Here is a 26,367-nt window from a genome sequence, read left to right as displayed (position 1 = left end):
AGTTTTTAATGTATATATGTATTATACATATATAAATATGTATATGTATAACATAATGTATAATATAATTATGTATAAATATATATACATATGATATGTATATCTTAATGAAATTACCAGTTCTAATTGGCTTTTTATTTTCATAACATCCCTGTTTATTCTAGGCCTTCATTTAAGATTTCCTCCAAGTAAAGAATATACTGAATGAATGAATGTGCATTCTTGAACTGTTCAATCAAATAGTTTGATTTCAAGTTTTTTATCTTGGAAAGTCCAGTGTCATTGATCTGTTACTAGAGGAATCAAAAAAGTCAAAGAATACGCACATTTTAATGACTTTAGATATAGTTTGAAGATTGTTTTCCAAAATGACTAGATCATTTTGCAGCTCTCAAAACTGTATGTCTGAGCTTGTCTTGCTATATAGCTGTTCTTCTAACAATAGTCATTTTCACTTTGTCATCTTTCCCAATTTGATAGGATTGAGATTTTTTTAACTTCGTAGTTCTCTTACTGTTTAATGATTAAAACATTTGTTTTCATATGATTGTTGATAGCTTGCTTATTATCTTTTGAAAATTGTTCATATCCATTAACCATTTATCTTTTGGAGGTGTTATTAAGCATATAGTTGAACTAGTTAACTTTTCCTTCTGTTTGATTGCATGCTTTTGTTTTTGCAAATAATGATTGGAATTACCCATTCTGTTTTCTATAAGAAATCTTCCCTTTTCTGTAGTTGTAAAAGATATCACCTTCCTCAGTCTTCTATTTGTTTAGATATTTAGGTTCTATTTAGAGCTTATTATTATATAGTGTGATATTATATATAATGTGATATATATAGTGTGATATGATATGCTGATTAAAACCTAATTTATGAGAAATTTCCAATTTTCCTTGTAGCTTTTTTTTTTTTTTTTAAATGAATGAATTTTTACTTAAATGAGTAGTTGGATTCTTTGGGTTTATTGGATACTCTCTGGTATTATTTCCTTCTAAAAATCTCATGTACAGAATCTATTTTGTTGATTTTAATTGTTTTTTAAATTAGCACAAAATAATTTTGATAATTACTGCTTTAGTATGGTTTGATATCTAGTTCTATTAGGTTCTTTTTCTTTTCAGTTAAAAAAAAAATCTTGAGAATTTTGATTAATTTTTTTCTTCAGTTCAATTTTGTTAAATTCTGTAATTTTCCAAGCTTGGTAAATTGATATGTCTCTGAATAAGTACATTTATTTAGGTAGTGATGTTATTTTTATTACATAAGTATTGACCAATTGTAGACTGCTAATATCTCAAATTTTTTTAGGGATCACTTTGTTTCTGTTTTGTAAAATGTATTTATGTAATTTCAGTGCTTGTCTCATAGCTGGACTTGTATTTAAAAAATAAATTCTGTAGTGGAACTTCCAATTCAATCTCTTCACTGATTTTTGTGGGCAAGATTTTAAATCCTGGGATGTTGTTGAAGTCAATAATCATTTCAATTACTTAATTACTTTTTAGTTGAATTCTTGAGTAGACCATTATCTGTTAAATAAGTGATAATTTTCTTTATTGTCTATCTTTATTGTCCTAATATTCTTTGATTGATAGCTTTTCTAGAATTTGATAAACTAAGAATGATGCCCTGGATTTTACTGGAAAGATTTCTTAGCATTTTTTCATTACAGATAATACTATTGGTTCAAGATATTAAAGAAAGATCCTTTTAAATGTTATAATTTGAAATTGGGATTGAAGTTATTTAAAGTCCTTTTATGTATCTTTTGAAATAATCATGATTTTTATTTGTTACATTTATAATCTTTATAATATTGAACCTGTCCTACTTATTATACAAATTCAACTTGATAATAGTGTAAAAATATTTTCAATATGTTGTAGTCATTTCTGATTCTGTTGCTGTTAAATGAGTTTTATTTATGTTTATGCAGAATTATTTCTAATGGTTTTCTTTATTTTCTCTTTTGTTATGAATTCTCCTTTAATATTGGCAATTTACTTTTCTTTAGAAAGATCAGATTAGTTATCTTTTTTCTCCAAAATATCCTAATTTTATTCATAAATTCAGTAGGCTTTTTTCTTTTTCTTTTTGTTTCTACTCTCACTTTTGATTTTCTAAAATTTCTAAGCTAAGAAATCCAGAAAATAAGTATAATGAGGGAGAAAATTCAGGCCAAGGGGCTAGCTAATGAAAATATAGTGAGAATATCCTTTAGGAGGAAGCATAGCAAAGAGACCCAGTGGCACTACATACATCTCAAGTACATGGAGAAGAGAATAAAGTATAAGAAAGGAAAGGTAAGAATGAGTTAAATTATGAAGAACTTTAAAAGACCAAAATAAAATTTCATATTTGATCTTAGAAGTAATAGGAGCCAATGGAACTTGCTGAATATGGGGAGGAGAGGAAAGTGGCATATTCAGACCTTTGTTTAAAAAAAAAAAATCAGTTAGTAGCTGAATGGGAGATGAACTGGAGTGAGGAGAGAGATATGAGGTAGAAAGACCAACTAGCAAATTAATAATCCAGATTTTTAGATGATGAACCTGAGAAATGTCATTCTAGCAATCACATGTATAGCATATGTGTTAAAAAGTGACTTTATATCATTACTATATCAGTTATATTTTTATACTTTGTGAGTTAGCCTCAAAGATGTGAACTATTTAAATGAAATTTTAAAAATTTTTGTATCTTATTAACATTAATGTGTTTTTTTTTAATATCTCCGGGGTAAAAATTAAAATTATTGTCTCATCTAAAAGAGCTGTGTAAGGTTTGTTTGTTATTTTTTGGGAAAAAGAAAGTTGTGATCTGTATTGTTAGAAAATATCACTGAATTTTAATAGAACATGAAGACCCAAGTAATCATAAAAACTATAGTTATGAATATGATGAATGGAGAAAAGAGGACTCTTAAAATGTTAGGGTTCCAGACCAGTGTCATGAGGTGTCCTAAAAGTATTTGCAGGGAGCAGATAGATGGCGCAGTGGATAGAGATCAGCCTTGAATTTAAGAGGACCTGAGTTCAAATGTAGTCTCAGACATTTCCTAGCAAGTGACCCTGGGCAAGTCAATCCCAATTTCCTCAGCAAAAGAAAAAAAAGTATTTGCAGCCTTAGAGCTATCTCTATAGCAGGAAGCAAAATTTATTATAATTGTAATGCCAATTAAAGTGGGCTTAGTTTCAAAAGAAGTTAGAAAGAAGATAAATTAAAATTTTAGAGACCAGGTGCTTCATAATACTTCTTTGTCTCAGAAACTGCTATTGGGGTAGCTAGGTGGCACAGTGGATAGAGCACCAGCCCTGAATTCAGGAGGACCTGAGTTCAAATTTGGTCTCACACACTTAACTTTCTAGCTGTGTGACCCTGGGCAAGTCACTTAACCCCAGCCTCAAAAAAAAAAAAAAAAAAAAAAAAAAAAAAAAAGAAAAGAAAAGAAAAGAAACTTTGCTATCACTGACTTCAGATTGTTATCTGACAGCCAGTGATGGTAGAGCTGGCCCTGCCTAGTAGAGTCCAGACAAAGGAAGAGAGGCATGTGGTGGCAGTGGTATCCTAGGGGTGCTTAGAATTAGATAACTGGTGGTATTCAGATTGAACAAGGCTGGAGCCTAGAAGAGACAAAGGTTGAATAACAGTTGATATGGAAACATGAGTAACAATACTCTTGCTAGTAGAGGCTTTCTACTCCTGTAAAAAAAAGACTTGGGAGGGTACTTTAAGTGCTCAGTTCTAGAACAGTACATATGAAATAAGGCATTTATGAGAAAACATGTCTGTACGACAGAATACATAGTACAAACATGTTATTTCCACATTAGTATCAAACTTGAATAAAATTAACTTTTTCTTTGATACAACCCACTTTGTTAGCATAGAGATTGTTGGGGAGGGCTTTTCAAATGCAATTCTATGTAAAAGTGCTTTTCACTTAAAGCTTTGTAATTGTTGGGTTGGGGTGGAGACTGTGTTGCTGTTGTTTTTACTACTCAAGAATAAAAGATTAGACCAAAGACCTTATATTCTGAGTCAGTTTAGAAAATAGCTAAGAATGAGATCCCTAGGAAAGTAGAGCCACAACTGTATTTGCAATATCATTTGCTATTGTATCATTTTCATATGGTAGCAATGTCTTAAACATAAGGAAACTAAGGTGCCCACAAAAGTTAAGAAAATTGATTTGGGCATATGGAATAAATAACTAAGTCAAGATTTGAAACTATATCCTTTGATATCCAAGTTGAATGCTCACTGCTAATATATTTTTGCCCTAAAATTTTTATATTGTTTTCTATGTCTACATATTAAATTTGACCCTTTTTTGGATACCTCTTTTTAAGATAACTTTACCTTCTTCATTTATTTTTATAATAGCTTTTTATTTTTCAAAATATATGCAAAGATAGTTTTCAACATTCACCCTTGAAAAACCTTGTGTTCCATATTTTTCCATCCTACTTCTTCCCCACCCTTCTCCTAGACAGCAAATAATCCAATATAAGTTAAATATATGCAAGTCTTCTAAACATTTCTATATCATGCTGTACAAGAAAAATCAGATCAAAAAGGAAAAAAAAAAGAGTTAAAAAAGTAAGCAAAGAACAAAAAAAGGTGAAAATATTATGTTGTGATCGGTATTCAATCCCCATTGTCCTCTCTCTGGATTCAGATGGATCTCCATAACAAGTCTATTGGAATTGGCTTGAATCACCTCATTGTTGAACAGAGCCAAGTCCATCATAACTGATGATCACATAATCTTACTATGTACAATATTCTTTTGGTTCTACCCACTTCACTTAGCATCAGTTCATGTAAGTCTCTCAAAGTCTTTCTGAAACTATCTTGCTGATCATTTTTTGTAGAACAATAATATTCCATTACAGTCATATATCATAACTTGTTAGGATCCTTACAAGGTGCTAAGTCGATACTTAACAATTCTCTAGTTCAGAGTTCACACCTTTAAAGGAGTTTTCATCTTTAAAGGAGTTCACTCATTGGAGTTCCCACAAGCACATTCTCTTGGGAGGATATAAGGAGCCAACATTGAGTGAGGCAGTCAGTCTGGATTGGGTCAAAGAGAAGATTTCCCAGGAGAACTTCAGGGAAGCTCGAGGAGAATCAGAGCCAGGATTCAGTAGATTCGCAAGTCCAGCAGATTCCCAAGTCTAAAGGAAAAGCTTGCTCATGTACTTCTGGGAGATTCACATCTAGGACTGAATTCTGGGAAACTCACAATCCCACACTCTCGGAGGCAGAGTCTGATTCCCACACTCTAGGAGATTCAGAGTAAAGATTTCATTCCTACGTCTACCTTCATGCTGTCTGGAGGCTTTGGATTCAGAGGGAACTAGAGACTGAAGCTTGCTGGAGACATTCTGACAGGAAAAGATTCAAGACTTTGAAGGACACAATATAGGATCTGAACTTTAACTCCTGGCTGCATTTTGGGATTATTGAACTAAAACTAAAACTAAGGCTGGTTCCAGAAGCCCCCCAAGAGATCTGCCCCCAGAGAACAATTGCAATTTTGAGACAACAGAACATTACATTTTGGTGCCCAACTTGGGGCAAGGACTTTTGCTTATCCTGACTCTGGCTGATTCTGAGCCCTTCAGGGAGCTAGCCTGGACTTTACAATAACTTATTCAGCCATCCCCTAACTGATGCGCATCCACTCAGTTTCCAGTTCCTTGCCACTAAAAAGGGCTGCTACAAACATTTTTACATATGTAGGTTCTTTTCCCCTTTTTATGATTTCTAGGATGTAGACATAGTAGAGACATTGCTGGATTAAAAGGTATTCACAGTTTGATAGCCCTTTAGGCATAATTGAATACCCTTTAATATTGTGAAAAATATAAGTTTAGTACTAAAATATGTTATCTCATCAATCCCCTTCCAGTGGAAAAGATTGTTATGTATTTAATTTATATATATATATATATATATATATATATATATATATATATATATATATATATAATTAATGTGTGTGTTTATGGATATATATGCATATGAACATATGTGTTTATGTGTATGTATATACATGTGCATATATATTTACATATACATGTGACATTAAATGAAATTAAACTCTAGTAGGGAGAAAAGAAAAGGAAAAAAAAAACCCTACTTTTTTCACATTCCTATTCTTAATTTTGGTCCATTTTAAATGGTTTTGATGATTATTAAGTCATGAATTTACTAGCAACAGTATTTCTAAAACTTTGCTATATTTTAACTTGATATTATTTCCCTCTTCACCCCACCTCTTTAACAACAAAACAGTCTCAGTATAGTATGGTTTCATAGAACCATAGATTTAGAACTGGAAAGAATTTAACAGCTCATTTGGTTTGTGATTAACTTCCTATGTCAGTATTAACACTTTTTGCCTAATTTTTCAATGTTTTTCAGGTTTTCAATTCAAAAACAGCTGAATTACTTAGTCATCATCAAGTGGAACTAAAACAGCAGTTCCCTAAAGAAGGGTATGTATTTAATGGTTATGAAGTACTTTTTACAGTCACTTTTGCATATTAACTATATTATATATATTTATTTATTTTTGTCATGTGCATTTATACCCACAGTATTAGGAGGCTTGAACTCCCAGACAGACCCGTTTGTTAGTTATCCATCTTTGTTAAATAAAAGAATTTGATATTCAGAAATGTTAGATAATATTTGTTAAAGTACATTGAAAAGTACAAAAAAAATACTAATCATAAATGTAGGCTTATTTCTAAATACTGTAAAGTTATGTTCAAGCTACAGAGTCAGAATCCTTTTTCATTAATGTACTTGTAAAAGAATTCTGAATAAAATTTTCATTCTTTTCATAGATATTTTAACTAGATACATGTCTTTAGGGAAGAAACATTATTTTCAGAAGTTTTTATTTTGTATTTCCTATAACTTCTAAAACAAAACTGGTCAAATTGGTTATTCAATATATGTTTTTATGAGTGTATAAAAATAGGGTTTCCATTTTGAGTTGAACAGGTCATAGTAATTCAACTTTAGTTCCACAAAGATTGATGAAAAGCTTACTTCAGGGAATTCAAAGTCTTAGGTGGCATAGATACAAAGACAATTCCTTTTTAAAAATACTTTTTCTGTTGGGGAGGGGTGGCAGGGGAGATTATACATATATAAATAAATACAAAATAAATTGAAGAGTGAGAACAATAACTGGGGGAAATCATGAAGAAGGTGGTGATTGAGCTGAATTTGAAGGAAGGAAAAAATTCTGAGAGTGATGAGGAGAGAGCATCCTAAGTATGGGAAGCAGCATGATGTGATATGTGAATGCTGAATTTGAACAACTAGTAGTCCAGTTTGACTGGAAGATAGAATGCATGAAGAATGTTTATGTAAAATATATCAGAAAAGGTAAATTGAATCCAGATCTGAAGGCCAAGTTTGTATTTTATCTGAGATCACAGAGAGCAAATGAAAATAATTTATTAGTAAAGATTTGAATTCATGTGACATGACCCTAAACAACTAGCTTTCAGTCTTTTGAGGTAGATAGTGCATTCATTATTTCCATTTCATAGATGAAGCAACTGTAGTTTAGAGAAGTTAAACTGGATTCTTAACTGGAAGGGACCTTAAAAACCAGTTAATCTAGCTTGTACCAAACCAAGAATCTCCTGTAAAACTTTTCTAACAAGCAAGTGGCCATTTAGGCTTTGCTTGAAAAATTCTAGTCAGGGGAAACTTATTGCTTCCTTGGGCGACCCATTCTACTTTTTTTTCCCATGTGAGACTAAATAAAATGAGACTACTCTTTTACAAGATAGTCTTTAAAATATTAGATATCATTTCTGTGTTTTTTTCTGGGTTAGACATCTTCAGTTCTTTTAATTTGGCAATTCTCAGGTGTGGTCCAGAGATCACTTTTTAGGGAACTATTTTCTTCATAATACTAATTTCCGATATGGCAAATTCTGAGAGATATAACCCATAAAAACAAACATTCTTTAGGATTTTCAGGATTTTCAGTGTACTCAAACCAAAAAAATTGAAAACTGTCACTTTAATTGATCCTGGTATAACAACATCTCGTATCATCTACAAATTTAGTAAGTGATTCATCCATACTTTCATTAAATTTATTCTTCTTCAGGAGCTTTCCCCTTCAATTACTCTTTATCTCTGTAACTTCTCATTATCACTGACTTCTTTCTTACTATCTAAAAACACTTCTAGGTATTCTACATCCTTAGGTGATCTTCATTTGACCCTGACATTCTCTTTTTTTTTTTTTTTTTTTTTTTTTTTTATTCTATTTTTTTCTATTATCATATATTTTTCTACCCTCAAATAGTCAAACTTCTAACTAGTCATCTGTATTTTTTGTCTCATCTACCTCATATCCCACTTCTTAATTCTTTGCAATTCTATTTTCAACCCTGCCATTCATTTTACCTCTACATCACCAATAATTATCCCTTGGTAATCTAAAGACCTTTTCTTTTTTTTTGATTCTTTTGTGACATTTAATATCATTGACCATATTCTCCTTCTGGATGTCCTTCCTTTCCTAAATTTTGTTATGATACTTTTCTCTTTTGTTTTTCTTCCTTCCTGCATTATTTTTTTCTCAGTCTACTGTATTTCCTATCCCTTAGCATGGACAAATACTAAGGCTCTATCTTAAGCTTTCTTCCTTTTTCTGTCTGCTATTTTTTATTTTGAGAATCTCATCAGCTCCCATGGTTTTAATTATTATCTCTAATTTCCAAATCTACAGATTCAGCTTTTATCTGCCTTTTCATCTCCACTTGAACATTTGAGACATTTCTAAGTTATTGTACCAACATAATTCATTATCCACTTTCTAATTTCTCTATTTTTACACTATTCTTCCAGATATTCAGGCCCAAAACTTTGGAGTTATCCTTGATTCTTTATTGTCTCTTGCCTCTTATTCAGTCAATTTCCAAGTCTGATTCTACCTCTTTTTTCCCCTCTTTTCCTATTTTTCTCTATTCACAGGGGCAACCCAACCAATTCAGATCATTATTTCTCATTTTACTCTATACTTCTCTCCTATGAATCTTTAAATCATCATCTGAAAGGACAGTTCTGACTACACCTCTCTCCTCAGAAAGCTTCAGTGGCTTTCTCTTGGATAAAATATAACATCACAGTTTGGCTTTGGTTTACATTTTTAAATTTCATGTAACTCCCCTTAATATACTTTTTATTCCAGCTAGGCTGGTCTACTTGCTTTTCTCCATGTGTAATTTATCTTTCACATGCCTCTTTACACAGGTAATTATCTTGCCTTGAATAGTTAAATTTTCCTTTCCTATGCCTCTTGCAATTAGTCTCCTTTCAAGGCTTAGATACTTGAGGTCCTTCCTAATCCCTCTTACCCATAGTTCCTAGTTTGTGTACTCCTACCCACCTTCTAAGATCATGAATATCAAACTGGCAGGTTTCAATTTTTGTTTTTGTTATGTGCTTTTTTGGTTTAAAAATTAATAGTTTCTGTATAAAGGTAGGTAGTACAGTTACAGTTATCTCCATTTTACAGAAGAGGAAATAAAAGCTTAGGAAGATTTACTGAATAGCTCAAGGTCACATACAAATAGTGTCAAACTTTAGATCTTTCCTGATTCCAGGCCTAATAATATAAGTTCAACAGATTCTATTGATTGAGGGATCCTGGAGAGGGAATAAGAGGATAAATTGTTAAGTTTGTATTTAGCAATCAATTTATTTAGCAAAAATATTATCCTTTTGAGCATCATTCTTATATAGTAATTGTATTTTGAATATTATGTCAAATGTAAACATTTTTATGATTTTCAAACATTGGGATATAAGTTTTTGCAGATCACTAGTATACAATTCAACTTAAATACTACCTCTCTATATGTTGTACTAAACAACAAGTTTCCATTTTAGTGAGATTTGATAGCAGGCAATTTTGCTATCCTTTTGGGTTTGTTCAATTGTAAGGGAAGAAAGATGAAATAAAAGGCAAGAAATTTTGCCTTAAACCAAATTAAAAACTAAAAATAGTTGATTCTTTTTAAAAATGTAGTTTACTCTACTCAGAAAAAAATAGTACATTAGCTTTTCTGCACTGTCATTATTCTATATATTTCCTTATACTGTTCTTAGAGTTTTCCTTGAATATATGTTATTTTTAAATAAGATTTTTTTTTTTTAGCAATCTACATATTTCTTGCTTATCAGTATAAAGCAGAATTTGTCTCCTCATGAATGACATTTTAAGTCTACTTAGAAATAACAAAATCATCATTTAAAATCTGAATTATCACAGAGTTTATTGTCTTTTGGGCAAGGAATTTCTTTTATCAGATTAATAAATTAGGTTTCAAAATAGATGTGTGTATACACACATAGCTATAATTCTTTTTTTTGCTTTGGAATTAGGAATTTACTTAGAGAAAAAGCAGTATTTCTGTTTAATTTCTTTAGTTGGTTTGATATATTGTCTTAATCACAAAACTCAAAGTCAAAGAAACTGCTTTGACACCAACTATAGGTCTTAAGATGAATATAAGTCCTATGGTGTTTACCAACTAGATATTGGGGAGGGTCTGGGGGTGACATATAGGGATGTATTCATGATATACTCATAAACTTAATTGGCATTATTGACATTTTCTCTTATCACTTTCTTAAATTTAGACAGTTAAACAATAAATCAAGTCTTGATTTATAATAACTGCCAATTTCTCGGGTTTCCAACTGAAATTAACACTTGACCAGTTAAAATTGTCTCCAGCACACTTTTGATCAATTGACTATGTAGCCTCATTTAATATTGTGAGAACTGATGGATTTTATATATTAGTTTTAGCACTTGTTACCTTATATTCAATCAGTTTTTCATGATTTTTAAATTAAAAAAAAAAAAGCTGTTCCAACTTCATTTTTTCAATTTATTAACTCAGTTTTATTTGTAACATTCCAGATAAATAATTAGATGTGTTTTTATGTTCAAAGATGGGTGGAACAAGATCCTGATGAGATTCTGCAATCTGTCTATGAATGTATAGAAAGAACTTGTGAGAAACTTACCGAGTTGAATATTGACATTTCTGCTATCAAAGGTATTCTTTTGGGGAGTTTGGAAATGAGTGGAATGGGTCTTACTCATTAAAATTATTTCAATTTAATGTGTTTACATTTCATCAGTTATAGTAATAAGGAAACTAAAAGTTTTCTATAGTGGTAAAGTGAATCACTTGCAAAAGCTTTATTAAAAATAAATTTAAATTGACTATGCTAGATCATTTGTATGGTCATTTGCACAATTCTCATTTTTCTTTGTTTCTCTCTCTTCCCCCCCTCTTCTCTTTCTTCCTCTTTTCCTTTGTTCTCCTTTTCTAGAATTCACCTTTTTAACTTTTATTTTGTGCTGAAACATTTAATTAGAATATTGATATGAAAGGGACTTCTTTGTCAAGATATAAACGTGATAAAATACATATGATTGATGTAAGAAGCCCTGAACTTGGAGTTTGAGTAATAGCTCAAAAACTTACTATTGTGGGTAATGGTTAAGCTACTTCATCTTTGAAATTTCTTTTTTTTCCCCCCACTTTAAAAGCAGCATACTATTATATGCTCCCTTCCACAATTTACTGTTTTGAAAAAAATCATTGTATGAACTCGTTATCTTATTCTAGGAATACTAATTATTAATGATATATGATCATAATAATGATACATTTGTTCATTAAATAGCCATTTAATGTTTTATTTATAATACTTTTTCATATTAGTAAAAGATATAGATAATTAAGATTTGAACCTTATGCAATTTTTAATGATTACCATTCTTAGTTTAATGTGACACTTTTATCTCAATTAAAATGTTGCTTTTAAAAAGATGATTTTGAAACCATGCTGTCAGTCCCTTAGACGATTTCTGCATCTAAATATTTGCTGTTTTTTTCAACTACAATTAAATGGTTTCTATCTTAGATGGGTAGGAAATCTTTTTTTCTGCCAAGAGTAATTTGAATATTTATAATATTAAGTGCAGGATATACAAAATTATTAAATGATCTTGGGCTTTATATGGCCTGCATGCAGGCCAGGAAACTTTTTTTGGCATCAGTCATTTGATCCTTCCTTTTTAACAAAAGAGTTAAGCAAAATGAACCAACAAAGTAACCACATATGTGCAATATATGTAATATTTTTCATCTATCATTCTCTTGATATTAAAAAAAATTTAATTATGAAATTGACAAATATCAACAATCATGAATATTTCATTATACAAAAGAGAACAGAAAAAGAGGACTATATACAAGGCCATGAATTTCCTCTATTCACAGCTTTTTTTTTTTAGTATGTTCCAAACTTATTATAGATCTAATAGTGTTTAGAATTCCTTACCATAATATGTAAAATTTTTGTGCTAGTACCATACTTCATTTTTGGAAAATTCTTTACTGGATATGGAAATGATAGAAATGGTATAGCAGTGTGTTAATTTTCACTTTCCCCTTTTTCACTTTCAGTTAAAGTGCTCCATTCCTTTTTAATTCCTATGAAATCATTTAATCAACTAACATCTATTAATTGCTACTTATTTATTAGGTCCTATATACAAAGACAAGAAATAAAACTCCCTACTCTCAAGGAGCTTACATTCTATTGCTGATTGGAGATAGTTCCTATAATGTGAGTCAATAATGTGGAGGTTATAGATCTCTGAAAATCATATGATTCCTCCTGTTTCCAAGTGCCGGGGCCTTGTGAGGCCTCTGGAAGGTAGCTTATTTAGTCAAATTCAAATCCTGGTCTATATTTGAAAAGTATGTTTTTGATACAATGATACCAGTGTCATCAACTTTTGGATCAAGTCTCCTAATTATAGATCCAGCACTTGACTATGATAACATTTTTTTTTTTTTTTTTCCCTGAGGCAATTGGATCAGGACTTGCCCAGGACCACACAGCTAATAAGTAAATCTGAGGCTGGATTTGAATTCAGGTCCTCCTTTCTTTAGGGCTGTTACTCTATCCATACTGCCATCTAGCTGCCCTTCCATAACACCATACTTTTAATCAGGTTTTCTACACTTGTTGTATATATTTGAATCCCCCAATTCCTTCCCACTATTTAATACAGTTTTATATTTTTAAACAGCTAGCTGTGCAGGTAGTATATCAAGAAAATCCTGTGAAAGATTGGCACCTTAGAAAAGGGGAAAGGGAGTTGGAGCCAAAGAAACACTCTTTGGTAGGTTCAATATGTGATCAATTCCAGTCACTGCCATCCAGAATAAATGGTGATGGAAAAACCATCAAATAGTAAAATGACAGATTAACAGATTTACCCAAGAACATATATGTAAAAGCGGAAGTCAAGATTTGGCCTCACATCCCCCGAATTTAAATCTACTATTCTTTCCATTATACCATATTTATTTTGCTTACAATATAAAATCATAACCTTGGATCATCACTAGTCTATTTGCAGAGGCCACTACAGAGAACTATATACATGACAGATATTCAAAAATATTCAAGTAATTTTATAAAGTGATTGTGATCTCTATGCCTGAAATTAGGATTGTTATACTTACTGCCAACTTTCTGCTTTTTTTCCTCACACTATCTTCTGTTTAATTTTGTACAAGCTATTGGCGTGAGCAATCAGAGAGAAACTACTGTAGTTTGGGACAAATATACTGGAGAACCTCTCTACAATGCTGTTGGTAAGGTACTATGTATATTGTTTTAGTTACATGTATGTATATTTATAATGTAAATATTTATCTATAATATATGTATATATTAAATTGTTGAAAAGTGGTAATCCTATTCAGCTTGCAATTCTTTTAAAGAAAATATTCAATATCTTTATTAAAATAATTTAAACTTCATTCTCATTTATACTTCCTTTTCTCCAGTTTTAATACTTTAAACAATTATAATTTAACATCAGTTAGTAAAAATTGCAAAAGTGTATAAAAATTTTGATATGAGAAGTTGTCATATTAACTCACTTTTTGTAAACATATGGGGTCACAACTTTTCATAATACAGCTATTCTGTAATAGCATTGTTAAACGTTAAACGATTAAATTCTTCAATCTTCCTCAGAAATACTACTAGCTCTATGACCCACTCTGCTCAATGTTTTTGGTATATTAACTACCCTTTTGGTTTCAAAAAGGATTGGGCATGACATTTCTGTATTCATCAAGATAGAACTTCAGAACTGGTTTTGGTTTGTGGTATTTTAAGAGATATATCTCAATTCTTTATTTAGTTTTAGATTTTTTTGGGGAAGCGAGGCAGGAAACCAGAATATAGTGAGTGAGATTTATGCTTTCCCTTTTTGCTATAGGAAAGAAAAGAAAATAAAAAATTCTTCTGGCTTCTTAAACCAGTATGTAATACTGAACTAATACAGACTTAGGCTTGTTAAGCAAGAGTTAAGTTGGCTAAATAACTGATTTGTATTTGTTTGGTTGTAATTTTATTTATTGTAATTATCAATGTACTTGGAAACTTTGATATTAGCTAGTTCTCTTGTAGACAACCACTATAGTTTGCTAGGCAGGAAAATTGTTCTTAGATTAGCAGCTAATAATATTTGTATTTTTAAAGTAATATCACAATATGATTTTCCCAGTCCTATCATTAGCAATAATATATTTGTGGAGAAAATGGGAGACATTAGAAGAATACATGGGATGTACAATTTGCAATATTTCTACTTTAGAATTAGTTTAGGGAGGGACATATTTAAGTATAGTTCAGATGATAATGCTGTTAATATATGAAATGAACCAAAGTGGTAAGTACTTTTTAGCATTGTAAAATTGCTATGAATGTTTGCATAAATATACTTTAAAAAATGAATAGTAACAAATAGTTGTATAAAAATTAAATTGATAAACAGTATTTTTAAAAATAAATTCTTAATCTCTTAAATAGCTAATTAAGTAAAATATTTCCAGGTAAAGGTGTTTTAGTTGCTAAACTAAACAAAAAACAATTTCTTAAAGAAACTTTCATTTTATTTGGAACCTCAAATTAAAAAATTAAACAATAGTTAAGCATTGATCTGGATTACTAAAAATAATAGAAGTTAAAAGTATGGAAGAAATCAATATGGAGCAAATAGAATATGTTTTAGGACAAAGAATACAGGTAGGATATGGAGTGATTTGGCAAGAAGAGTCAAATAATATACACACACACACACACACACACATATATATATATATATATATATACATACAAATATGTATGTGTGTGTAATATATATATTATATGCAAACTGAAAATAGAAATATCAATGCGTGAATATTAAGACAACAGAGAATGATCTGGTAGTTCTGTATTTGGTACCTTTGTTAAAACTCTTTTTGTAGGTCTAGGATTAGCTAATTAATTTTTTTTAATTTAAATGGTTAATTATATTGATCATTAAATTTTAGTGATGGTACATTAGAAAAAGTGGTCATTAGAATTAGAGGAATCTGGATTCATAGCTTGGTTCTGCCATTAAATTATCTGTGTGATCTTGAGCAAGTGACTTAATTCAGTTTCCTTATCGATAAAATGAAGACTAGGTGACCTAGATGATTTCTTTCAAGTTGCTAAATCCATGATACTATGGTGTGTGTTTTAGTTTCATACATCTCTTTTGAAAGTTAATTTAATGAAATAGTATAAGCATTGTTGGCATAATTTTACTAAATATCCTAATTATCAAGTTCTTTATCACTGAATTTTTTAGAAACTTGTACTTGTGAAACTATACTTTTAAAAGGGAAAATAGAAATTGGACAATCTGACCTATTTCATTTAGTAGTCATGTTTCTGCTTCTCATTAGCTCTTATTCATTTCAGAAAGAGGCTTGATATTTTTTGAGTGTGAGAGTTAAGCTTTTTTATATAATTGCTTCCTAATTTTATATTAGGCCACATCATTTTGTCAAGATTTCATTACTTTATCATAACAAGCTGTAAAACTATTGGACTTTTAAACTCCCTTAATCTTTGCATCTTAACTTTTCTCTCTCTTCTCTCCAACTATATTTTTCAAACTTTCTTTTTTCATGAGATTTCCTTCCTCCCCATTCTTCACATTTCATCAGTGGAAATAAAGATTGTGTCATTTCCCCATGTAATATAAGAAATTTATGAATTTTTAATTATGCCATAGAAAGATAAGAAAATAGTGGTCATAATCATAAATTAATGTGAGAAGGGTAAATCAATGATTCATTGGTTATTAACATATCCAGAATTTTCATGTTCATTTTTACATTCCTTGGAATCAATCTATCTCAGCAATCAGATGTATTAAAAATAGCATAATAATTTTATCTTTTTATTTCATAGGAGAGGACAATAGAAATTGCTTGATCAAACTCTTATCTTTTTATAGATGAAATTCAGGCCAATAGAGGCTTAAGCAACTTGGCATTGGTCACAGAGATACCAAGTAGAACTAGGATTCCAGCCCAGGTGCTCTAACTTCAGATTCGGTATCCTCTCTACTTTTCCTCATCATTCTCTTTAATTCTCCCACATTCTTCCTTAATCTGTTTCCTACTAGATTTAGTTGCTTGACAGATTTGACAGTGCAAAAGTTATATAAGCCTTATTCAGTTATTGGCAAGTATAAACTGCTGGTTACTATGTAAAAATAATACCTTGATAAGTTTTCTAAAAGTTTCAATTTCTAGAGAGTCAGGAATCACTGAATAAATTTACAATATGTAAAATTTTACCCCTCAAAACTATTCACTTATCTCTAAATTTTTCTTTTTATGCTGAGCACATAAATTGTCATTTAAAATAAGTCCTTTTTTTGGGACATGTTTGGTTTTGTTTGCTGTGGTCTCAAAGACTGTTTACTAGTTTGTAAAGAAGTAGTAATTATAGTTCTTTGAACCACTAATGAGCTTTGATTTGGTATTCCCAAATAATAAATACTCTTAATTTAGTGTATTAAATCTTGAAAGGTCTTGACTACATTATGTGTAATATCATAGTTCAGAATTTGAGGCAGAAACTCTTTAAAATTTTTTTTTTAAAATTAATTATTTATTTATAGCTTTTTATTGACAAAATATATGCATGGGTAATTTTTCAACATTGATCCTTGCAAAAACTTCTATTCCAACTTTTCCCCTCCTTCCCTCCACCCCCTCCCCTAGATGGCAGGTAGTCCCATATATGTTAAATATGTTAAAGTATATGTTAAATACTATATAAAATATATATATATATATATATTTATATTTATATATATATATTTATATATATTTATACAGTTGTCTTGCTACACAAGAAAAATCAGATTTAGAAAGAAGGTTAAAAATAACCTGGAAAGAAAAACGAAAATGATAACAGAATGAGTATAAATGCTATATTGTCCACACTCATTTCCCAGTATGCTTTCGCTGCGTGTAGCTGGTTCTGTTCATTACTGATCAATTGGAACTGATTTGGATCCTCTCATTGTTGAAGATAGCCATTTCTATCAGAATTGATCCTCATATATATAGTATTATTGTTAAAGTATATAATGATCTCCTGGTTCTGCTCATTTCATTTAGTTCACATCATGCTGGTCATTTCTTACAGAACAATAATATTCCATAACATTCATATACCACAATTTACTCAGCCATTCTCCAATTGATGGGCATAGAAACTCTTCTTTTTACCTTTTATTGCACAACTGGTTAACCAGTGATTATATCTGGCATACTCATCAAAGCAGGGCAAGGAAAACTTTTGTGTTCTTTTTTCTTGAAGCAAGACTGTTTCAAAATGTTAATATCAAATGAAATGATAAGGAATACAAATTTAAAAGGCAGCAGAGGTATAATTTTGGAGTCAGAAGACTTGGATTCATTTTGTCTGGCCTTGGATAAGTTATTTCCTGGTACCCACAGGCACTAAGATTATATGCTACCGAGTTGTTGATATGTCTTGGTAGAGGGCGTTCCCACACTACTTAAATCACAGATTTAAACCTACATCCCATCAAAGTTTACTAAGTTTCTTTGACTTAACACATTTTGTAGCCTATATATATGTTGCTCTTAATGTTTTTTAATATGGTAAGTTGATTTAGATAGAGACTGACATTTTTCCAATGCTTAAATTTTATAAATTATAATACTCCTTCAATGCCATATGTATTTCGGCTTTTAAGTTTGGACCTAGTTTAAAACTGTTGCATTCTTTGATTCTGGGGGAAATTTTTTTATTCAATTTTGCTTTGAATTTATGATATCTGATCTTTAACTCTATTACTTCTCTATTCAAGAAATGTCCTCCTTTCCCAATTCATAGTCACATCAAAAACACATTATAAAAGTAAAGAACCTATAAATATAACAAGCCAAAAACTAATTTAAGTTTTTCTTAGGCGATTTAAGAAATGAAGAATATTTTAAGCTTTGAAAATATTCTACTTTGATTGCTGGCTGTCTTGGGAAGAGAAATTTAGAACATAACTTAGAATACAAAATTCAGTGTCTTACAGAGTCTCAAAAAGATTGTAAATTCCTGATAGTCACATAACTAATAACTGTTTAAAGGCACTATTTAGTTTTCCTGACTCCAAGTTCAGCATGCTATCCACTGTGTCAGGCCTTTTCTCCCTGTAAAGAAAATAGATTGAATTATTTTATACTATCAGTTTATGCATTACCTATGACATACAATCTATTGTTACTTGCTTTTTTTTCTCTTAAAAATCTGCTGAAAAGCTGTCTTCCTAAGTGATAATATTGTTTCTAATATTTGACTTGCATCAAAGCCAAATAAAAAGATCAGATTGCTCATATATTTTATTTTGTCATTTGTTTCCCTTCAGTTATATCAGTGGGGCTCATTTAGTTTATTTTCTTTTTCTTATTTTTTTCTTTAGTGAGGCAATTCGGATTAAATGATTTGCCTATAGTGACACAGCTATTAAGTATCAAGTATCTGAGACTAGATTTGAACTCAGGTCCTCCTGACTCCAGGGCCAGTGCTCTGTCATTGTGCCACAATGTCCACTAATCTAAAGTATGCTTTATGCACTGCAAACTACTATTTAAAGATTTTAAATAATTCCTTTTGTACCTGTTCTGTAGCTCTAAATGATATACTACAATCATACACACACACACACACACACACACACACACACACACACACACACACACACACACATATACACACATACACATACACACACATACACACACACAAATACATACATTAAAGACTTGCTCTATTTTTTTATATCATTCATTTATTTATTTTTGCAAGAGACAGTAGAGGTTAAGTGACTTACACCTAATAAGTGTCTGAGGCTGGATTTGAATTCAGTGGGTCTTCTTGATTGCAGGGCTGGTGCTCTATTCACTGCTATTTAGCTGCCTCTTTATTTTTTAAACACTTTATAATGTAAAATGCAGAACATAAGTTCCATCAATCATTATTGACTAATTAGGATGATTATGGTATGATATGAAATCTTGTCCAATTTTGGCCTTCTATCATAGTTTAGTTGAGGGTTTAGTCATTTAAAATTTATGTATTTTTAGAAGACTTGAAAGGCATTCTTTGTTGGCAAACTGCAGGGATTTAATGCTTTCCTTAGTTTTGAAGAGTGTTTTCACTTTGACCAGTAATTCTACTCTGACCAAAGAAATTCATTCTTGGTTGCTATCTTGTTGGACCATTTTTACAAATTCACATCAGAAATCTTAGCAAAATGTTTAATGTTCCATTAGAATGTGCTTCCACAATATTCATCATTTCATTACAATTGTGTTTTTGTTTTGTAAATAGTATTTTGTTTTTTCCAATTATATGTAAAGATAGTTTTCAGCATTCATTTTTATAAGTTTTTGAGTTCCAAATTTTTCTCCTTCACTTCCTTCTCCCTCCTCCTCCCCCCATCCAGAACAGTAATCAGTCTGATATGTTATATGTGTACAATCATATTAAACATGTTTTCACATTAGTCATGTTCTGAGAGGAAAAAAAATGGAGAAAAAAAATCCCCAAAACAAAAAGGTGAAAATAATATGTTTTGATTTGCATTCAGGCATCATAGTTCTTTCTTTAGATATGGATAGCATTTTCTGTTGTAAAGTCTTTTGAAATTGTTTCAAATCATTGTATTGCTGAAAAGAGCTTAGTCAAACATAGTTGATCTTCACATGGTGTTACTTGGTACAATATTCTCGTGGTTCTGCTTACTTCACTTAGCATCAATTCATATAAGTCTTTCCAAGTTTTTCTGAAATCTACTTGCTCATCATTTCTTATATATAACACAATAGTACTTCATTATATCTATCTATCTATCTATATATGGCACAATTTGTTTAGCCATTTCCCAATTGATGAGAATCCCCTCAATTTCTAATTCTTTGCCAACCACAAAAAGGCTGCCATAATTATTTTTGTATATGTAGGTTCTTTTCTCTTTTTATGATCTCTTTGGGGTACTATAATTGTATTTTCACTGACAGGAACTAATCAAGCTCATTTCTTATACTTGTCTTTTATAATTAGCAGATAAACATTTTCCCAATTACATAAATAGAAAAAAAGTTGCTGGTCTTGGTTAGAAATTGGGAGGATTATTAAACAGGAGAGACTGTGCTTCTCTTTTCTCCTTTTCCCTTTCTTTTCTTTCTCTCTATGTAAATATATCTTAGTTAATTCTTCTGATCATCTCATCCAACCAGTAATTCTGTAGGTGTTGAACAGGTGAGCTCTTGGGCCCTGAATCTGGCCCACCCCAGTTAGAAGTGCCATTATTTCTTCTGATGCTCTAGCTGCTCCAGTTTCTCCTGATCCTTCAGTTCCAGTTGCTGTTGTTTCCTCTGATTCTTCAGATTCAGCTGCTGTGCCTTCCTCAGGTATTGGTGCTGTGGCTATTGCTGGTTTGTTTTTGTGTTTTTTTTTTTTTTGAGCTTCAAATGCGAAGATTTTGTCATTGTGGCTGGCTCTGGATCTGCTTTTTCTAAAAATAAATAAATCTATCTACTCAATGGTAATGCACTTTGGTCTCAGTCTTGCAACTTGGGTTCTTCCTATTGTTTTTGTCTATTTCACTTCCATTTTGTAATTCATACTTTTCCATTCAACACCTCTTCCATAATTAAAAAATAAAATTTTGCTTCTGATTTCCTGCAGTTTCAATTCAATTAATATTTGTACATTCACAAAGTATATCACACACTCTACTAAATAGTATCTTTTTTTCTTAATAGCTCTACCAATTATTTCACATCCTATTTTCTAACAAACGTTGAATATAAATATCAGATATCATTGCAGCTTTCTATAATGTTGGTGGCTGTGTTCCTTTTGGTGAAGAATTACCTTTCTGGATCCTACTACTGACTATTGGGTAGCACAGTGTAATTGGGAAGGCAGTTTCAAAGAGACATCTTAAAGTTGTCCTGATGTTTTAACAGGCTAATGAATGAGGAAATCTAGTCTACCTGATGTCCAAATTTTTATTAAAAGGGGCAGGAATTTATCAAGTTAAGTGATAGAAATAAAAAAAAGAACTGTACTTTGATCATGTTGAAGTAAATCTTTTTTCCCCCTAATTATTCCACTAAACACTGAAGCAAGTTATAGCTATATGTAGGAAACCAGCCAATAGGAAAAATTTTATATCATACTGTTTATATAGCTTAGTGCCAATATCGTTGAGTAATTTTGTATAAGTTCCTGCTACGGTACTATAATCTCTTGCTCATAAAATTTCTGATCATGTCCATGTTTCTATTCATAGATACATTATACTATTTCACACTGTTTCACACATTGAGAAACATTAAAGAATCCCTAAGTCCCATTGCAATCTAGGAGGAAGTAAGGAAACAGTCAAAATTAATCAACATTCTTAGGGAAATGACTTTTTAAAAAAGTAATTTAAAAGGAGTAATTAGAGTACCCCGTGGGAAATAATAGATTTTTAAAGGAACTGGAAAAATAAAGGTTGTTACACTTAATCACACTAGATATCAATTAATATCCAAATATGTTCTAAGAAGCTTATAGAATCTTCTTTCCATGGAGTCTTTTAAAAATAAAGTAGGTAATCATTTGACTAGGATGTTGCCATTATTAGAAAGGTAGGGTTAGCAATATGAGGAGATCTTAGGGATGAATAACTCCAATTTCATTTTTTAGATGGGAAAATTGTTAACTTGACTTGAGTCACAGCTGGTGATTGAAATGAAATTAGAACCTAAATTTCCTGATTGTAGGTCTAGCACACCCTATTTACTATATACCACACTGCCTCTTGGTACAACCTCAAGGTACATTATGATTTTAATGGATACCCTAAAAAATGTTGACTGACCTGGAGTCTCATATGATAAAAGGAAGTAGTAATTATAAAACTTCATTAAAGGTAGAATAGCTTGGAGGATTCCACTTACCACTTTTCATAGTTGCTTTATGCAACTTCTGGTCTTTTAAAGTTTCCTCTCATGAACCAAAGTAGAGATGCCTCTGACCAAAGTGAAAGAATTTAGTGAAAATGATTTTGCCGTTTGAAAACCTAACTCATATTCATTCTAATTGTCTTTGTTTTACCTAGTAAAAAGGAATGAAATTTGACTCTCATAATGTCAATTTTTAATGTATGTTTTTTAATCTTGTTTATGTAGTTTAATAGGTCCAGAGAACAGTACACTCATGAATATTTAATGTTTGAAAGAATTAATGGCATGTTTCCTTCTCTTAGGACATTAGAGAGATCCTTAGGAATTAGAATTCAGAAAGAAATTTTTGTAGCACTCCATACATATACTCCATACTTGTTGATACTTTGTACTAGGCATTGACCAGTGGCCAAACTTAATGCTTAAGCTCTTTTGTATTTATTTTAAATTTGTACAATTCATTGTAGATATGACACATTCGATCTTTATTTTTAATCAAAAAAATCTGAAAATATCAAAAGGTTAATTGCGACTTGATATCAATTTTATAATTTGAGATTGTAAATAATGTATGAAAAGTTCTTAAATTTCTAATTCTTAACTTTTAGAAATTTTTTAATTTTTGAAATTTCTGATATTTATGGAAACTAATTTGCATATTGATTTGGACATTGATTAAAAAAAAGTTATTACTTTTATTTATAATGATCTTTTATATGTATTATATTTTGATTTCTAGTGTGGCTTGATCTAAGAACCCAGGGTACTGTTGAAACACTAAGTAAAAGAATTCCAGGAAATAATAATTTTGTCAAGGTAAGGGTGTTTCTATGAGTATCTTTATAAAAGACAGATTGCTCAAAATGAAGATTCCCAAACTTAATTAAAAGGATTCCTTTACAGAGTCTTTTATCACCTGTTTAATTGTCTGAGATAATATAGAATGACATGATAGTTTATGCAACTAATTCTTAAAACTTCACCAAGACTTTTGTGACATCTTGTATGTGGTAGAAGAGGCAGGTACCCCAAAGATGGTTTTTTTTTGTTTTTTACTTTTTTTTTTTTTTTTTTTTTGAGGAGAGGGGAGATAATTGGGATAAGTGACTTGCCCAAAGGTCACACAGCTAGGAAGTATTGAGTGTCTGAGGCTGGATTTGAACTCGGGTCCTCCTGTCTCCATGGGAAATACCCATGCTCTATCCACTGTACTTGCTCTTTTCCCCCATAAAGATGTTTTTCCAAAGGTAACCAACAAGATCGTTAGATCTAGTCAAGCTTTATTATATTTGCTCATCATTTGGAGAACAGAAAACTCAACACATGAAGTATTTAAATGTTAAAAGGAGATTTGAATCCAGCTCTGATTTGAGCTATATATATTCCACTAAATTCCTGTTTTCCTCTGTTACTGACTGAAAAAAAAAATGTGGATTTTGATTTAAGCCGTCAAATCTTTTGGTTTCAAATATTTCTTTATGCAGAACAAGGAGAGGGGGGGAGTTAAGTAGGATTTATTTTAGTCTTTTGTTGGATTCCCCCTCTTGTTTTCTGGTTCTGTTTTTCTGAGACATCTGGGAAATAGCTATTATTTTTATCCTTTTCCACAGGGTAGGATATGACTATAACAACTTAGTGAACATGATAGTTTAGGCTTAAGAAGATAACATTTTTTTCCTTGGAGATTGATTTGTGATCTCCAGTTAATTTAACCTAAAGACAACTTTTTGTATGGGGACCTTAGGAATCCTTTTTACTCTCCAATGGCAATTTACACTTTTTTGGGGGGGAGGGTTCCATGTTCCATTATAATGGCTTATAATCATGGTAGGCACCTGGATGAGCCCCATATATGATTGCAAGTGAAGTTCTATATTAAAATGTAGTACCTCCTTTCAAGATATGTTTTTTTTCTCTTGTAATTTTTAGAATCTTTTGTATTTTCTTCTTGAGACTCAAAATCTCCTGTAGTATCTTCTACCCATGATTCTAACCCATAAAATTGCTCTGATAAACATGTTTGTCATGCTTTTGAACATTTTTTTTTTCCCAAATAAAATTCAGGTAATCTTGAATGAAAGTATCTTCACCTAAAAATTTTTTTAAAAATTTTCCCAGTTACACAAAGAAACAAATTTTTTGCTTATGTATATATACATTCATTTTCCCCCCTATTTCCTTATGAATCATATTAGTAAATAATTCAGAACAAAAGGAAAAAAGCATGGGATTAAAAAAAAAGAAAAAAAAGGAATATAGCATATGTTTTACATTCATTTTCCATAATTTTCTCTCTGCCTTGGATCACTGAACTGATGAGAAAAAGCAAATTTGTCATAGTATCTTAATTTTGAACTTACATTTCTGTAATAAATCCATCAGCTATACTTACTTAAAAAAAAAAAAGAAAACCCAATTAAGTTTTATCTTTCTTTATTAAAAATAAGATATTTAATAAACTTGTTCAGTGAAGTATACAGTATATAGAGTAGGTGATTTATAATCTATTATCTAGTTGATTTTAATTTGTTTATACTACTTACCATCTATTCAGTATTAAGGTACTTTGCCTGTAATAAATGCTATAAACTCTATAATGTCACATGTTCTTGTTATTATAAATTCATCTCTCAAATTAACTATAGCAAGTAAAAATAAATGTTAGTTTCATAAAATATCTGTAATTACAGAAGAAACATAGACTATAACTTTGATACAAATAACACGTGCTTACTCTGAAGACTTATCTAAAAGTTAATATCCATTACCTTTTTTCTTTACCTTATTATGTGGATGATCTTTGAACCACAAACATTATAACCTTTGCTCATGAACATGCGTACTTACTTATGCATGGAATGGAAAAACCAATTTTTTGCTCATTACTGTTTCTCTACATTTTTTTTTTTTGCCCTTTCCTTTTTCTGAGGCTGGGGTTAAGTGACTTGCCCAGGGTCACACAGCTAGGAAGTGTTAAGTGTCTGAGACCTGATTTGAACTCGGGTCTTCCTGAATTCAGGGCTGGTGCTCTATCCACTGTGCCACCTAGTTGCTCCTTGCTCATTACTGTCAACTTAGTGGGATGAATTATTACTCTTTCTACAAGTTTTATTAAAATTTTAAAATAGGATCATGCTAATTGATTTTTCTCAAATTTTACAGTCCAAGACTGGCCTCCCACTTAGCACTTATTTTAGCGCTGTGAAACTTCACTGGATCTTAGAGAATGTGAGTGATGTTAAACAAGCTGTTGAAGAAGAAAGAGCTCTTTTTGGTACCATTGATTCATGGCTCATCTGGGTATGTTTTTATATATAAAAGTACATATTCTTGGGAAATCTTTGGCTATTCAGAATTTTATCTTATATGATTTTATATTCTTGATATTTTTAAAAAGTCATTTACTTACTTTGTTTGATGCTATATTGTGGCACATATGGAAGTGATGAGGTTCTTGTACTCTATCCTAAAATAGAGTAAGATTTAACAAATTGTACCAAATCTGTCAATAAGTATTGTGCCTACCATATTCCAGGGAACTAGAACAAAGAAGGCAGCATTCCCTGCTTGCAGACAGTTTATATTTAATATGAAAACAAGTATACATATATAGACCATATAAGTATAAAGACAATAAATGTAAACATGTCACATAATTTGGGAAGGAGACCTAGCAACTAGGAAGATCTAGAGAAGTTTTATGTAGAAGATAATGCTTGAGCTGTGTCTTAGTGGGGAAAAAAAGGTAAGGAAGAAATTCATTTTAGGTATATGAAATAGCACATACAAAATCAGAATATGGGGTGTCGTGTGAGAAAGAGGACAGCATATTTCAAGATAGAGAGGGTCTACAAAGAAATATCTAAAGGGTCTACAAAGAAA

At 30.9% G+C, this 26,367-nt stretch overlaps 1 protein-coding gene across 11 annotated transcripts in view; it reads left to right on the top strand.

The window, feature by feature from the left end:
* The window catches only part of GK (glycerol kinase), a 75,691-nt gene that overhangs the window by 10,313 nt on the left and 39,011 nt on the right, over positions 1 to 26,367 (top strand). For 10 of the 11 annotated variants that reach the window (XM_074300880.1, XM_074300876.1, XM_074300875.1 and 7 more), the window contains exons 2-6: positions 6,443 to 6,516; positions 11,021 to 11,127; positions 13,675 to 13,752; positions 23,225 to 23,301; positions 25,648 to 25,785. In XM_074300880.1, the coding sequence (XP_074156981.1) occupies positions 6,443 to 6,516; positions 11,021 to 11,127; positions 13,675 to 13,752; positions 23,225 to 23,301; positions 25,648 to 25,785 (474 nt within the window). Of the gene's footprint in view, positions 1 to 6,442; positions 6,517 to 11,020; positions 11,128 to 13,674; positions 13,753 to 20,853; positions 20,938 to 23,224; positions 23,302 to 25,647; positions 25,786 to 26,367 lie in introns of all 11 variants that reach the window. The other variant, XM_074300881.1, reaches the window with a different exon arrangement.

Source organism: Sminthopsis crassicaudata, chromosome 3 (assembly GCF_048593235.1).
Source record: "Sminthopsis crassicaudata isolate SCR6 chromosome 3, ASM4859323v1, whole genome shotgun sequence".
Lineage (NCBI taxonomy): Eukaryota > Metazoa > Chordata > Mammalia > Dasyuromorphia > Dasyuridae > Sminthopsis > Sminthopsis crassicaudata.
This window is presented reverse-complemented; position numbering and strand designations above follow the sequence as displayed.